General features: G+C 41.6%; 3 protein-coding genes across 3 annotated transcripts in view; 1 reads left to right on the forward strand and 2 right to left on the reverse strand.

Annotated features, from left to right (window-relative positions):
* LOC306940285 (CD209 antigen-like protein A) overlaps nt 1-17,583 on the reverse strand; it is a gene marked incomplete at its 5' end in the record, with an annotated part of 342,118 nt that overhangs the window by 235,975 nt on the left and 88,560 nt on the right. The gene's annotated exons all lie outside the window — the stretch shown is intronic.
* LOC306939895 (uncharacterized protein) overlaps nt 1-17,583 on the reverse strand; it is a 355,389-nt gene that overhangs the window by 135,540 nt on the left and 202,266 nt on the right. The window lies entirely within an intron of this gene.
* LOC306940214 (tenascin-like) overlaps nt 1-17,583 on the forward strand; it is a 122,485-nt gene that overhangs the window by 33,836 nt on the left and 71,066 nt on the right. Inside the window, exons 6-13 of the mRNA XM_079525236.1 lie at nt 196-432; nt 639-738; nt 1,784-1,967; nt 3,972-4,195; nt 4,386-4,533; nt 5,479-5,636; nt 15,107-15,370; nt 16,069-16,184. Coding sequence (XP_079381362.1) covers nt 196-432; nt 639-738; nt 1,784-1,967; nt 3,972-4,195; nt 4,386-4,533; nt 5,479-5,636; nt 15,107-15,370; nt 16,069-16,184 — 1,431 coding nt within the window. The remainder of the gene's footprint in view (nt 1-195; nt 433-638; nt 739-1,783; nt 1,968-3,971; nt 4,196-4,385; nt 4,534-5,478; nt 5,637-15,106; nt 15,371-16,068; nt 16,185-17,583) is intronic.

Consider the following 17,583-nt stretch of genomic DNA (forward strand, 5'->3'; position numbering starts at 1 on the left):
CCTTGTCTTTTAGTTCTACTCGACCTCTTCTCCACTAGTCCACTATATTTAGTCATAGCTCAGTTTCTATTTGTTTTGGCAGTGAAAAAAGGTACTGTAGTCGACGGACATATAGTTTTGGTCGACGGTAGCAAAGAGCACAGTCCGTTTTTTCTTGGGCGCTGACGTTTCCCTGCGTCACGTGTCCTCTTTAAGGGTTACACGGGTGCAGACTGCTCCCTGGCGGCGTGTCTGAGCGGCTGCCTGGGCCGCGGCCGCTGCGAGGACGGAGAGTGCGCGTGCGACGAGCCGTGGACCGGAGAGGACTGCTCCGAACTCATCTGCCCCAAGGACTGCTACGACCGCGGCCAATGCCACAACGGAACCTGCCACTGCGACCAGGGTTTCACCGGGGAAGACTGTGGGGAGCGCACCTGTCCCGGAGACTGTCAGGTAAAAAACTATTAATATTTAAGGGCCTTTCAAACGCGAAGCGATATAACGCGCCTATAGTTCATTTTCAATGAGACCTGCGTTTTTGCGCGGGGCACTGGGGAGAAGTCGTGGTGCGACCAACGCACTTCTTCTAGTATTCATTTTTTTTTTCCATCATTGACTAAAACATGATTAAGCGTTGCACTCCTCCCTACCACCACCAGGGGAATGGATTCTGTGTGGACGGCCGCTGTGTCTGCGCCGCGGGCTACAGCGGAGAGGACTGCTCTACACTGACCTGTCTGAACGACTGTAACGACAGAGGTACGTATGTTAATTTCTATGTTGTTGTATTGATTAATTGAATACTTAATTAACAAGTTAACTGCCACCGGGTGGCGGTATAGAGGGTAGTTAGCTGCGCCAGCCAGAAAAGGGCAGATTAGCATGTTTTCACATCCGGGTGCCTCACTCGCAGACCTCCATGGTAAGAAACACATCCGGGTGCCTCACTCGCAGACCTCCATGGTAAGAAACACATCCGGGTGCCTCACTCGCAGACCTCCATGGTAAGAAACACATCCGGGTGCCTCACTCGCAGACCTCCATGGTAAGAAACACATCCGGGTGCCTCACTCGCAGACCTCCATGGTAAGAAACACATCCGGGTGCCTCACTCGCAGACCTCCATGGTAAGAAACACATCCGGGTGCCTCACTCGCAGACCTCCATGGTAAGAAACACATCCGGGTGCCTCACTCGCAGACCTCCATGGTAAGAAACACATCCGGGTGCCTCACTCGCAGACCTCCATGGTAAGAAACACATCCGGGTGCCTCACTCGCAGACCTCCATGGTAAGAAACACATCCGGGTGCCTCACTCGCAGACCTCCATGGTAAGAAACACATCCGGGTGCCTCACTCGCAGACCTCCATGGTAAGAAACACATCCGGGTGCCTCACTCGCAGACCTCCATGGTAAGAAACACATCCGGGTGCCTCACTCGCAGACCTCCATGGTAAGAAACACATCCGGGTGCCTCACTCGCAGACCTCCATGGTAAGAAACACATCCGGGTGCCTCACTCGCAGACCTCCATGGTAAGAAACACATCCGGGTGCCTCACTCGCAGACCTCCATGGTAAGAAACGGCTTGTGGTAGCGCAGTAGCTCTCAATGTTTATCTTTCGTAATTATGTAATCTAATGTAATCTAATGTAATCTAATGTAATCTATAGGTACATGTTTACATGTGGTGTGTATCTAATGTAATCTAATGTAATCTATAGGTACATGTTTACATGGGGTGTGTATTTAATGTAATGTAATCCTAATGTAATCCTAATGTAATCCTAATGTAATCCTAGGTACATGTCTACATGGGGTGTGCGTCTGCCATGCCGGCTACCAAGGTGAAGACTGCAGTCAGCTGGCGTGTTTAAACAACTGCAACACTAGGGGGCAGTGCATCAACGGGCAGTGTGCGTGCGACGTCGGATTCCAAGGAGAGGACTGCTCCGAACTGTCCTGCCCCAACAACTGTCTGGACAGGTTAGTGTGGTTTAGTGTGGTTCCTTCTGTCTGGACATGTTAGTGTGGTTCCTTCTGTCTGGACAGGTTAGTGTGGTTTAGTGTGGTTCCTTCTGTCTGGACAGGTTAGTGTGGTTTAGTGTGGTTCCTTCTGTCTGGACATGTTAGTGTGGTTCCTTCTGTCTGGACAGGTTAGTGTGGTTTAGTGTGGTTCTTTCTGTCTGGACAGGTTAGTGTGGTTTAGTGTGGTTCCTTCTGTCTGGACAGGTTAGTGTGGTTCCTTCTGTCTGGACAGGTTAGTGTGGTTTAGTGTGGTTCCTTCTGTCTGGACAGGTTAGTGTGGTTTAGTGTGGTTCCTGGACAGATTAGTGTGGTTCCTGGACAGGTTAGTGTGGTTTAGTGTGGTTCCTTCTGTCTGGACAGGTTAGTGTGGTTTAGTGTGGTTCCTGCCCTAACAACTGTCTGGACAGGTTAGTGTGGATCGGCATTTTTCATACATTTGTATTGTTTTTATTTAGTTTTGACTTATATATTTTAAGTTTTAAACTTTTTTGTTTTGTTTCATTCTTTCAGTGTAATGTGGGATTTCCAAGGGGGTGAGATTCAAAAGCGTTCTGAAAATAGTGAAATAGCAGATCTACAAGCTCACAACGTACTCACCATGTGCACTTCGTGAGCTGGTGAATCTGCTATGTTTGCTCTTTCTGAAGAAACACATCGGAGGATACGATTTCATATGGTACCCCCAGAATGTATATGGTTCATATGGTACCCCCAGAATGTATATGGTTCATATGGTACCCCCAGAATGTATATGGTTCATATGGTACCCCCAGAATGTATATGGTTCATATGGTACCCCCAGAATGTATATGGTTCATATGGTACCCCCAGAATGCTAGACGTATATATGAAATATATTGACAATATATTTAAAAAACTAAAATCACGATATTTTTTTTGTCCTACAGTAAATCCTCGATTTCAGTTAACTAAAATGTTCTGTTCGTTTCTAGTTTGTCTGTATTTCGTGAGTTTTAGTAATTGAAAATAGGCATACGATACTGTTTTGACCCTTGCCTTGTCCAGACGCAGAGGTAACTGTGTGAACGGTCAGGCTCTATAACTAGCAGTGTTGATTTCGTCGACTAATACTATTACTATATGACGATAAATGTTCGTCGACTATCTTTTTTCACTGGCGAAAACTAAATGAAAACTAAATGAAAAGTCTATGAAAATCAAAGAGGTCGCTGTATGTGTGAACGGTCAGTCTCTAACTATCCTAAACATTGTTGTCCGGAGCAGAGGTCGCTGTATTTGTGAACGGTCAGTCTAAACGTTGTTGTCCGGTACAGAGGTCGCTGTATGTGTGAACGGTCAGTCTCTAACTATCCTAAACATTGTTGTCCGGAGCAGAGGTCGCTGTATGTGTGAACGGTCAGTCTCTAACTATCCTAAACATTGTTGTCCGGAGCAGAGGTCGCTGTATTTGTGAACGGTCAGTCTAAACGTTGTTGTCCGGTACAGAGGTCGCTGTATGTGTGAACGGTCAGTCTCTAACTATCCTAAACATTGTTGTCCGGAGCAGAGGTCGCTGTATGTGTGAACGGTCAGTCTCTAACTATCCTAAACATTGTTGTCCGGAGCAGAGGTCGCTGTATTTGTGAACGGTCAGTCTAAACGTTGTTGTCCGGTACAGAGGTCGCTGTATGTGTGAACGGTCAGTCTCTAACTATCCTAAGCCTTGTTGTCCGTAGCAGAGGTCGCTGTATTTGTGAACGGTCAGTCTAAACATTGTTGTCCGGAGCAGAGGTCGCTGTATTTGTGAACGGTTAGTCTAAACATTGTTGTCCGGAGCAGAGGTCGCTGTATGTGTGAACGGTCAGACTAAACGTTGTTGTCCGGTACAGAGGTCGCTGTATGTGTGAACGGTCAGTCTAAACATTGTTGTCCGGAGCAGAGGTCGCTGTATGTGTGACCGGTCCGTCTCTAACTATCCTAATGCCTTGTTGACCGGTGCAGAGGTCGCTGTGTGAACGGCCAGTGCGTGTGCGAGGAGGGCTTTGCCGGGGAGGACTGCAGCGTGCGGACGTGTCCGTCGGACTGCTTCCTGCGAGGCGACTGCGTGGACGGGCGCTGCGTCTGCTTCCTGGGCTTCCAGGGAGAGGACTGCGGCGAGCTGAGCTGCCCCAACGGCTGCCTGGACCGAGGACGATGCGTGGGCGGACAGTGCGTGTGCGACGAAGGTGACCCAAAATTATACCTCTTAGCTTTCTGATGCATGTCGTTGTTGTCCTTGTGGAACACGAGATATCTTTACCATATTTTTGCTTCCGTCGCTAGCCACGATACGACGATACGAAATGCTTCTTTTGCTAATTAAAAATGAAAAATAGATACAAGATGTTGTACCATGCCTGTTGTTGGCGGCTGCAGGCTTTACGGGCGAGGACTGCGGTCAGAAGTCGTGTCTCAACGACTGCATGGCGCAGGGCGTCTGCGTGGACGGACGCTGCGTCTGCGAGGAGGGCTACGAAGGAGACGACTGCTCCGTCCTGTCATGTCCGGACAACTGCAACGACCGGTAGGCCAGTCTGTCACTCACCAGCATGGCATTTAAAGCCATTATTCATAGTCTGGATTTTTTGGTGGTGAGGTGACCACCGAACTACAACATGACGTCACTGAGCCGCGGTGAAGAGCAAACCACCGCTCTCCCCAGCCCTTCTCTCTGTTTTTACTCACCACCTTATTACAGCTACCAGGTCACCTCACCACCGGAGCAGTGGTCACCTCACCACCGGAGCGGTGGTCACCTCACCACCGGAGCGGTGGTCACCTCACCACCGGAGCGGTGGTCACCTCACCACCGGAGCGGTGGTCACCTCACCACCGGAGCGGTAAAGGGGGGTAAAGGGGGTAAATCCGCAAACATCGGAATTGACCACGACCAATTGGGTCTCCATTGACCCGCTGAGCGCTGTTCAGAGGTGGACAGCCGCTGCCCCCGCCGGCAGGGGCAATGCATGGGCTCTAGACCTGAGGCTGATACAAAAAAAAAAGTCTTCTAAATCCTAGGGCAATCAAGGACCCCCAGATTTATCTGTATTTGGCTGCGGACCCCCATCTGAATATATGTAATTTACAGGGACCCCCCGGAAGCAAACATAAGCAAAAACGTGAAAGAATATATTAAAATATTTGTGCAACATTAAAAAAAAAGAAGCAGATTTTCAATAGCTAAAGTATAAAACACCAAAAGGGGTTCCCATCGTGCATGGGTTAATGTCCCATGCACGATGGAAATGACTGTATAAAGGCCAATAAATACATAATACATAATACTATACAAATAACATGTATATACATTACATTTCTGGCTGGATAAATACAAAAAAATCAAGGCCATATTGAATTGTATATTCAGTTGTGGGGGCCTCCAGGGGTCCTTTAGGGAGGTTGTTAACTTGTTCCAGGGCCTCCGTCCGATGCAAAAACTAACCTTTTATTGCGACTGTGACCCCGACAGCGGCCGGTGCGTGAGAGGCGAGTGCGTGTGCGAGCAGGGCTACGAGGGTCCGAGCTGTGGAGAGTTGAGCTGCGTCAACAACTGCCAGGACAACGGACGCTGTGTGCACGGGCTGTGTCTCTGCGACGAGGGATACATCGGAGAGGACTGCTCACAGGGTAACCATAATATACTAATATGTTACTATAGAGGACTGCTCACAGGGTAACCATAATATACTAATATGTTACTATAGAGGACTGCTCACAGGGTAACCATAATATACTAATATGTTACTATAGAGGACTGCTCACAGGGTAACCATAATATACTAATATGTTACTATAGAGGACTGCTCACAGGGTAACCATAATATACTAATATGTTACTATAGAGGACTGCTCACAGGGTAACCATAATATACTAATATGTTACTATAGAGGACTGCTCACAGGGTAACCTAAATATTACTAATATGTTACTATAGAGGACTGCTCACAGGGTAACCATAATATACTAATATGTTACTATAGAGGACTGCTCACAGGGTAACCATAATATACTAATATGTTACTATAGAGGACTGCTCACAGGGTAACCTAAATATTACTAATATGTTACTATAGAGGACTGCTCACAGGGTAACCTAAATATTACTAATATGTTACTATAGAGGACTGCTTACAGGGTAACCATAATATATTAATATGTTACTATAGAGGACTGCTCACAGGGTAACCTAAATATTACTAATATGTTACTATAGAGGACTGCTTACAGGGTAACCATAATATACTAATATGTTACTATAGAGGACTGCTCACAGGGTAACCATAATATACTAATATGTTACTATAGAGGACTGCTCACAGGGTAACCATAATATACTAATATGTTACTATAGAGGACTGCTCACAGGGTAACCATAATATACTAATATGTTACTATAGAGGACTGCTCACAGGGTAACCATAATATACTAATATGTTACTATAGAGGACTGCTCACAGGGTAACCATAATATACTAATATGTTACTATAGAGGACTGCTCACAGGGTAACCATAATATACTAATATGTTACTATAGAGGACTGCTCACAGGGTAACCTAAATATTACTAATATGTTACTATAGAGGACTGCTCACAGGGTAACCATAATATACTAATATGTTACTATAGAGGACTGCTCACAGGGTAACCATAATATACTAATATGTTACTATAGAGGACTGCTCACAGGGTAACCTAAATATTACTAATATGTTACTATAGAGGACTGCTCACAGGGTAACCTAAATATTACTAATATGTTACTATAGAGGACTGCTTACAGGGTAACCATAATATATTAATATGTTACTATAGAGGACTGCTCACAGGGTAACCTAAATATTACTAATATGTTACTATAGAGGACTGCTTACAGGGTAACCATAATATACTAATATGTTACTATAGAGGACTGCTCACAGGGTAACCATAATATACTAATATGTTACTATAGAGGACTGCTCACAGGGTAACCATAATATACTAATATGTTACTATAGAGGACTGCTCACAGGGTAACCATAATATACTAATATGTTACTATAGAGGACTGCTCACAGGGTAACCATAATATACTAATATGTTACTATAGAGGACTGCTTACAGGGTAACCATAATATACTAATATGTTACTATAGAGGACTGCTCACAGGGTAACCATAATATACTAATATGTTACTATAGAGGACTGCTCACAGGGTAACCATAATATACTAATATGTTACTATAGAGGACTGCTCACAGGGTAACCATAATATACTAATATGTTACTATAGAGGACTGCTCACAGGGTAACCATAATATACTAATATGTTACTATAGAGGACTGCTCACAGGGTAACCATAATATACTAATATGTTACTATAGAGGACTGCTCACAGGGTAACCATAATATACTAATATGTTACTATAGAGGACTGCTCACAGGGTAACCTAAATATTACTAATATGTTACTATAGAGGACTGCTCACAGGGTAACCATAATATACTAATATGTTACTATAGAGGACTGCTCACAGGGTAACCATAATATACTAATATGTTACTATAGAGGACTGCTCACAGGGTAACCTAAATATTACTAATATGTTACTATAGAGGACTGCTCACAGGGTAACCTAAATATTACTAATATGTTACTATAGAGGACTGCTCACAGGGTAACCTAAATATTACTAATATGTTACTATAGAGGACTGCTTACAGGGTAACCATAATATACTAATATGTTACTATAGAGGACTGCTCACAGGGTAACCATAATATACTAATATGTTACTATAGAGGACTGCTCACAGGGTAACCATAATATACTAATATGTTACTATAGAGGACTGCTCACAGGGTAACCATAATATACTAATATGTTACTATAGAGGACTGCTCACAGGGTAACCTAAATATTACTAATATGTTACTATAGAGGACTGCTCACAGGGTAACCATAATATACTAATATGTTACTATAGAGGACTGCTCACAGGGTAACCATAATATACTAATATGTTACTATAGAGGACTGCTCACAGGGTAACCTAAATATTACTAATATGTTACTGTAGAGGACTGCTCACAGGGTAACCTAAATATTACTAATATGTTACTATAGAGGACTGCTCACAGGGTAACCATAATATACTAATATGTTACTATAGAGGACTGCTCACAGGGTAACCATAATATACTAATATGTTACTATAGAGGACTGCTCACAGGGTAACCATAATATACTAATATGTTACTATAGAGGACTGCTCACAGGGTAACCATAATATACTAATATGTTACTATAGAGGACTGCTCACAGGGTAACCTAAATATTACTAATATGTTACTATAGAGGACTGCTCACAGGGTAACCATAATATTACTAATATGTTACTATAGAGGACTGCTCACAGGGTAACCTAAATATTACTAATATGTTACTATAGGACTGCTTACAGGGTAACCATAATATATTAATATGTTACTATAGAGCAGGGGTTCTCAACCCGTGGGTCGCGACCCCTCGGGGGGTCGCCAAATTATTTTAGGGGGTCCCCAAATTATTTTCAAAAAATTAAAAAAAAGAATCACGATTTTTCAAAAATAGCAGACCTACAAGCTCGTAGCGCGCCACTCGGTGGCGCGCTATGAGCTTGTAGATCTGCTATTTTTCAATAGCTAAATTATAACATAATGCTTAAAACACCAAAAGGGGTTCCCGCCCAAAATGGGTTAAGGTTATTGTAGCAGTCAATTTATATTGGGGGTCGGGAGGGGACGGGGCGGGGGTCCCGAGACATTGCCAAAGCATTTCCAGGGGTCCCCGGCCAAAAACGTTGAGAACCCCTGCTATAGAGGACTGCTCACAGGGTAACCATAATACACTAATATGTTACTATAGAGGACTGCTCACAGGGTAACCATAATATACTAATATGTTACTATAGAGGACTGCTCACAGGGTAACCTAAATATTACTAATATGTTACTATAGAGGACTGCTCACAGGGTAACCATAATACACTAATATGTTACTATAGAGGACTGCTCACAGGGTAACCATAATATACTAATATGTTACTATAGAGGACTGCTCACAGGGTAACCTAAATATTACTAATATGTTACTATAGAGGACTGCTCACAGGGTAACCTAAATATATTAATATGTTACTATAGAGGACTGCTTACAGGGTAACCATAATATACTAATATGTTACTATAGAGGACTGCTCACAGGGTAACCATAATATACTAATATGTTACTATAGGACTGCTCACAGGGTAACCATAACATACTAATATGTTACTATAGAGGACTGCTCACAGGGTAACCATAATATACTAATATGTTACTATAGAGGACTGCTCACAGGGTAACCATAATATACTAATATGTTACTATAGAGGACTGCTCACAGGGTAACCATAATATACTAATATGTTACTATAGAGGACTGCTCACAGGGTAACCTAAATATTACTAATATGTTACTGTAGAGGACTGCTCACAGGGTAACCTAAATATTACTAATATGTTACTATAGAGGACTGCTCACAGGGTAACCATAATATACTAATATGTTACTATAGAGGACTGCTCACAGGGTAACCATAATATACTAATATGTTACTATAGAGGACTGCTCACAGGGTAACCTAAATATTACTAATATGTTACTATAGAGGACTGCTCACAGGGTAACCTAAATATTACTAATATGTTACTATAGAGGACTGCTCACAGGGTAACCTAAATATTACTAATATGTTACTATAGAGGACTGCTCACAGGGTAACCTAAATATTACTAATATGTTACTATAGAGGACTGCTCACAGGGTAACCTAAATATTACTAATATGTTACTATAGAGGACTGCTCACAGGGTAACCATAATATTACTGATATGTTACTATAGAGGACTGCTCACAGGGTAACCATAATATTACTAATATGTTACTATAGAGGACTGCTCACAGGGTAACCTAAATATTACTAATATGTTACTATAGAGGACTGCTCACAGGGTAACCTAAATATTACTAATATGTTACTATAGGACTGCTTACAGGGTAACCATAATATATTAATATGTTACTATAGAGCAGGGGTTCTCAACCCGTGGGTCGCGACCCCTCGGGGGGTCGCCAAATTATTTTAGGGGGTCCCCAAATTATTTTCAAAAAATTTTAAAAAAAAATCACGATTTTTCAAAAATAGCAGACCTACAAGCTCGTAGCGCGCCACTCGGTGGCGCGCTATGAGCTTGTAGATCTGCTATTTTTCAATAGCTAAATTATAACATAATGCTTAAAACACCAAAAGGGGTTCCCGCCCAAAATGGGTTAAGGTTATTGTAGCAGTCAATTTATATTGGGGGTCGGGAGGGGACGGGGCGGGGGTCCCGAGACATTGCCAAAGCATTTCCAGGGGTCCCCGGCCAAAAACGTTGAGAACCCCTGCTATAGAGGACTGCTCACAGGGTAACCATAATACAAATATGTTACTATAGAGGACTGCTCACAGGGTAACCATAATATAATAATATGTTACTATAGGACTGCTTACAGGGTAACCATAATACACTAATATGTTACTATAGAGGACTGCTCACAGGGTAACCATAATATACTAATATGTTACTATAGAGGACTGCTCACAGGGTAACCTAAATATTACTAATATGTTACTATAGAGGACTGCTCACAGGGTAACCTAAATATTACTAATATGTTACTATAGAGGACTGCTCACATGGTAACCTAAATATTACTAATATGTTACTATAGAGGACTGCTCACAGGGTAACCATAATATTACTGATGTGTTACTATAGAGGACTGCTCACAGGGTAACCTAAATATTACTAATATGTTACTATAGAGGACTGCTCACATGGTAACCTAAATATTACTAATATGTTACTATAGAGGACTGCTCACAGGGTAACCATAATATTACTGATGTGTTACTATAGAGGACTGCTCACAGGGTAACCATAATATACTAATATGTTACTATAGAGGACTGCTCACAGGGTAACCTAAATATTACTAATATGTTACTATAGAGGACTGCTCACAGGGTAACCTAAATATTACTAATATGTTACTATAGGACTGCTTACAGGGTAACCATAATATATTAATATGTTACTATAGAGGACTGCTCACAGGGTAACCATAATACACTAATATGTTACTATAGAGGACTGCTCACAGGGTAACCATAATATATTAATATGTTACTATAGGACTGCTCACAGGGTAACCATAATATATTAATATGTTACTATAGGACTGCTTACAGGGTAACCATAATATATTAATATGTTACTATAGAGGACTGCTTACAGGGTAACCATAATACACTAATATGTTACTATAGAGGACTGCTCACAGCAGGGTAACCTAAATATTACTAATATGTTACTATAGAGGACTGCTCACAGGGTAACCATAATATATTAATATGTTACTATAGGACTGCTCACAGGGTAACCATAATATATTAATATGTTACTATAGGACTGCTTACAGGGTAACCATAATATATTAATATGTTACTATAGAGGACTGCTTACAGGGTAACCATAATACACTAATATGTTACTATAGAGGACTGCTCACAGCAGGGTAACCTAAATATTACTAATATGTTACTATAGAGGACTGCTCACAGGGTAACCTAAATATTACTAATATGTTACTATAGGACTGCTCACAGGGTAACCATAATATACTAATATGTTACTATAGAGGACTGCTCACAGGGTAACCATAATATATTAATATGTTACTATAGGACTGCTCACAGGGTAACCATAATATATTAATATGTTACTATAGGACTGCTTACAGGGTAACCATAATATATTAATATGTTACTATAGAGGACTGCTCACAGGGTAACCATAATACACTAATATGTTACTATAGAGGACTGCTCACAGGGTAACCATAATATATTAATATGTTACTATAGAGGACTGCTTACAGGGTAACCATAATACACTAATATGTTACTATAGAGGACTGCTCACAGGGTAACCATAATATACTAATATGTTACTATAGAGGACTGCTCACAGGGTAACCATAATATACTAATATGTTACTATAGAGGACTGCTCACAGGGTAACCATAATATACTAATATGTTACTATAGGACTGCTCACAGGGTAACCATAATATACTAATATGTTACTATAGGACTGCTCACAGGGTAACCATAATATACTAATATGTTACTATAGAGGACTGCTCACAGGGTAACCATAATATACTAATATGTTACTATAGGACTGCTCACAGGGTAACCATAATATACTAATATGTTACTATAGAGGACTGCTCACAGGGTAACCATAATATACTAATATGTTACTATAGAGGACTCCTCACAGGGTAACCATAATATACTAATATGTTACTATAGAGGACTGCTCACAGGGTAACCATAACATACTAATATGTTACTATAGAGGACTGCTCACAGGGTAACCATAATATACTAATATGTTACTATAGAGGACTGCTCACAGGGTAACCATAATATACTAATATGTTACTATAGAGGACTGCTCACAGGGTAACCTAAATATTACTAATATGTTACTATAGAGGACTGCTCACAGGGTAACCTAAATATTACTGATATGTTACTATAGAGGACTGCTCACAGGGTAACCTAAATATTACTAATATGTTACTATAGGACTGCTTACAGGGTAACCATAATATATTAATATGTTACTATAGAGGACTGCTCACAGGGTAACCATAATACACTAATATGTTACTATAGAGGACTGCTCACAGGGTAACCATAATATATTAATATGTTACTATAGGACTGCTTACAGGGTAACCATAATACACTAATATGTTACTATAGAGGACTGCTCACAGGGTAACCTAAATATTACTAATATGTTACTATAGAGGACTGCTCACAGGGTAACCTAAATATTACTAATATGTTACTATAGGACTGCTCACAGGGTAACCATAATATACTAATATGTTACTATAGAGGACTGCTCACAGGGTAACCATAATATATTAATATGTTACTATAGGACTGCTTACAGGGTAACCACAATATATTAATATGTTACTATAGGACTGCTCACAGGGTAACCATAATATATTAATATGTTACTATAGGACTGCTTACAGGGTAACCACAATATATTAATATGTTACTATAGAGGACTGCTCACAGGGTAACCATAATATATTAATATGTTACTATAGGACTGCTTACAGGGTAACCACAATATATTAATATGTTACTATAGAGGACTGCTCACAGGGTAACCATAATATACTAATATGTTACTATAGAGGACTGCTCACAGGGTAACCATAATATATTAATATGTTACTATAGGACTGCTTACAGGGTAACCATAATACACTAATATGTTACTATAGAGGACTGCTCACAGGGTAACCATAATATACTAATATGTTACTATAGAGGACTGCTCACAGGGTAACCATAATACACTAATATGTTACTATAGAGGACTGCTCACAGGGTAACCATAATATACTAATATGTTACTATAGAGGACTGCTCACAGGGTAACCATAATATACTAATATGTTACTATAGAGGACTGCTCACAGGGTAACCATAATATACTAATATGTTACTATAGAGGACTGCTCACAGGGTAACCATAATATACTAATATGTTACTATAGAGCAGGGGTTCTCAACGTTTTTGGCCGGGGACCCCCGGAAATGCTTTGGCAATGTCTCGGGACCCCCGCCCCCTCCCGACCCCCAATATAAATTGACTGCTACAATAACCTTAAACCATTTTGGGCGGGAACCCCTTTTGGTGTTTTAAGCATTGTTATTGCTATTGAAAAATAGCAGATCTACAAGCTCATAGCGCGCCACCAAGTGGCGCGCTACGAGCTTGTAGGTCTGCTATTTTTGAAAAATCGTGAAAATAAAAATTTTAAAAAAATCATTTTTTTTCTTTTTTTTTAATAATTTGGGGACCCCCTAAAATATTTTGGCGACCCCCCGAGGGGTCGCGACCCACGGGTTGAGAACCCCTGCTATAGAGGACTGCTCACAGGGTAACCATAATATACTAATATGTTACTATAGAGGACTGCTCACAGGGTAACCATAATATACTAATATGTTACTATAGAGGACTGCTCACAGGGTAACCTAAATATTACTAATATGTTACTATAGAGGACTGCTCACAGGGTAACCATAATATACTAATATGTTACTATAGAGGACTGCTCACAGGGTAACCATAATCATACTATAATTAACCAAATGTCTGAATGTGTCAGAAACACTGCCGTAGCTCCTCACCGCCTGCACCAATCACTCCCACTTTTCACACAGGCATTGACCATAATATTATGGAGGTCTTAACTAAGCCCTTTGTCCAATTTAACAAATTATAGATTAATAATGAATTTCTTAGTGAATTAAAAATGCGGGCAATATCTCACAACGGGTAAGGGCTAGTATTACTAATATATGTTACTACAGGACTGCTCACAGGGTAACCATAATATTACTGATATGTTACTATAGTTACGCTGTGTGTCTGTGACGAGGGATACATCGGAGAGGACTGCTCACAGGGTTGGTTAGTTAGTTAGTTAGTTAGTAAGTTAGTAAGTTAGTTAGTTAGTTAGTTAGTTAGTTAGTAAGTTAGTAAGTTAGTTAGTTAGTTAGTAAGTTAGTAAGTTAGCAAATGTATGAATTTATGTCATGCTGAGTTCACATCACGGGTAGATACAAAGACACAATGCGTCGCAACGCGACACATTGTGAGCTTGTAGATCGGCTATTTTCAATAGATTTTGTACACATTTTGAACTTGTGAATTGGGACATTCTGCAATATGAGTACTTTTACTTTTAGTACTTGAAGTACATTTTGATGCCGATACTTTTACACTTTTACTCAAGTACATTTTCAATTCCGTACTTTTACTTGTAACGAAGTAGTTCTAAATTGCAGTATTGGTACTTTTACTTATAGCCTATAAGTAAAACAATTGAGTACTTTTTCCACAACTTATTATTTCCTCTCTTTTCGTCTCTCTATAGTGTCTCCTCCTAAGGACCTGACGGTCACCGACGTCACCAACCAGACGGTGGCGCTGTCGTGGCGCAACGAGATGCTGGTGACAGAGTACGTGGTGACGTACATGCCAACGGCGCCCGGCGGCCTCTACCAGGAGTTCGGCGTTCCCGGCGACACCACGGCCGCCACGGTCACGCAGCTGGAGCCCGGCATCGAGTACCTCATCAACGTGTACGCCGTGCTCAGCGACAAGAGGAGCGTGCCGGTCAGCGCCAGAGTGGCCACGCGTAAGTTGTGGCCAAAGTTTGACCAAGGGACTGCCATTGGAGTTTTTTGAATTTTTGTTTTGGGTCACGGTGGCACAGTCTGTAGTGCTGTCGCCTTACAGCTAGAAGGTCCTTGGTTCGATTCCCGCTGGGGACGCTGTGGGCACTGGGGGGGTGTGCCTGTGCTATTAACTCATTTTGGATTTTGGAAAAAAAGTTTTTCTCCATGGTGAAAACCTGGAGGTTGCACAATGGCAGGCTCTCAGTCAAATCTGGTCACAGTTGGTCATGCCACGGAGTCACCGCCAAATTGCCGACAACACCCAGTGGCGGCGTCAGACCGACACCTATACCCCAAACCCTAAACCCTAACCCCAAACCCTAAACCCTAACCCCAAACCCTAAACCCTAACCTCACAAAGAAGACCCGGGTGATTCGTAACCGGCCACGCATGTCTCGTCAGTTGCAGCGTGTTTATCAAACATTGGGTCGGGAGTGGGATCCATTTGTGGCTGACTGACTGACTGACCCCATTTTTAAATCTCTTTGATTTATGAAATTATCTGGTAAATATCTCTTTGATTTATTTAATTATCTCAGCCTGTGTGTGTGTGTGTGTGTGTGTGTGTGTGTGTGTGTGTGTGTGTGTGTGTGTGTGTGTGTGTGTGTGTGTGTGTGTGTGTGCGTGTGCGTGTGCGTGTGCGTGCGTGGTCTCCAGACCTGCCCCAGCCAGAGGGCCTGAGGTTTTTCTCGGTCAGGGAGACCTCGGTGGAGGTCCAGTGGGACCATCTGGACGTGGACTTCGACGGCTGGGAGCTCTACGTCCGAAACACGGTCAGTCCCACTGTCCCGCGACTGACCTGGTCCTTCGAGCCGGAACGTTTCAGAAGCACCTATAAGCTCTGTGTGTTGTCTTGTAAATGAGTGTATACTTTGTGTATTCTCTTTGACCCCTTTTCCACCGGTTGGTTCCCAATGGGAACCGGTTCAGTTATTTTTGGTTCTTAGTCCATGAGCCCATAGCTCCAAAATTGGAACGTTAATTATGCATTGAGTGTGCAAAACCACACCTATATTAGATTGTTATCACCATGACACTACCCCAATTGAGTAGGCCTATACAGTACTTACACGAAGATAATGATTTATTGTATTACAAATTTTACATTTTAAACATGCAAATGAGCCATTATAGGGCATCATGAGGCAAAATAATCGAAAATATGAAAAAGTATTGTAAAAGTAAATGTATTCATTTACTTGTATTGATCCTATAGGGTGTACCAAAATCTCCTGGAGGGGGCGTCAACATATGTGTCACGTGGTAGCGGCCGCCATACTTGCTGGCTTGTCTGGTTTGTTTACATTGAGCGACTATCCGTGTGCTTGTATACGTTCTTTTTTTAAACTGACCTCACAATGGTGCAGACTTGCTCAGTAAATAAGTGCCACAGCAGGTCACGTCGAGGAAATGAGCCAGAAAACGGTATTAGATGTTCAGCTTTCCAGCATGGAGACAGCATCAAGGAACCCAGATTGACGAGTTTACAAAAAGACGTAGAATGGCTTGGATCGGCGCACGGGCGCAGAGACATAACGTTCAACAAAGTATCTAAGCACAGCCGTGTTTGTTCACAACATTTTCCATGTCCTTGTAATGTATTTGGGCCCGACGTTCTTTCTATCCATCCTGGTGTTTGTTCACTATGTTATCTCCAAGAACAAGCTCAATATTTACAAAAAACATACCACCGTCACTCTATTCTGAGTGATGGGGGCTAGAATGTATTGCCCACGAGAGGGCCGTCCCTAGCTTTTCAGACGCCGCCCTCCTCTTGGTGACGTACACGTTTTCACACGCTATAAACAATTAAATATAGGTCTAGTTTTTTCCCACCAATGTTGGAGCTCTGGCTCATGGACTAAGAACCAACCGGTGGAAAAGGGGGTCAGAGTGTACTGGGTCACCAAATGGATACTTTACCCAGGACTTGTACATTAGATCATATACATTTAAATTGTATTTTAGATTTGCCAAATATACAGATAAGTAGAAAAGAAAATGAAAATAAGGCGAGTGCTGGGTGGACACTAAACCCTCTTCTGTAATAGTGGCCACTAATTTGCATATTTAGGAGTAAAGCTTAGCAGCACTAATTTACATTTAAAATGCTGTAATCACATTGTCTAACCCTCAGAACATACTGTAGACACTTTATGTGTCAGTTTTGCT

The sequence above is a fragment of the Electrona antarctica genome (assembly GCF_951216825.1).
Source record: "Electrona antarctica genome assembly, chromosome: 16".
NCBI lineage: Eukaryota > Metazoa > Chordata > Actinopteri > Myctophiformes > Myctophidae > Electrona > Electrona antarctica.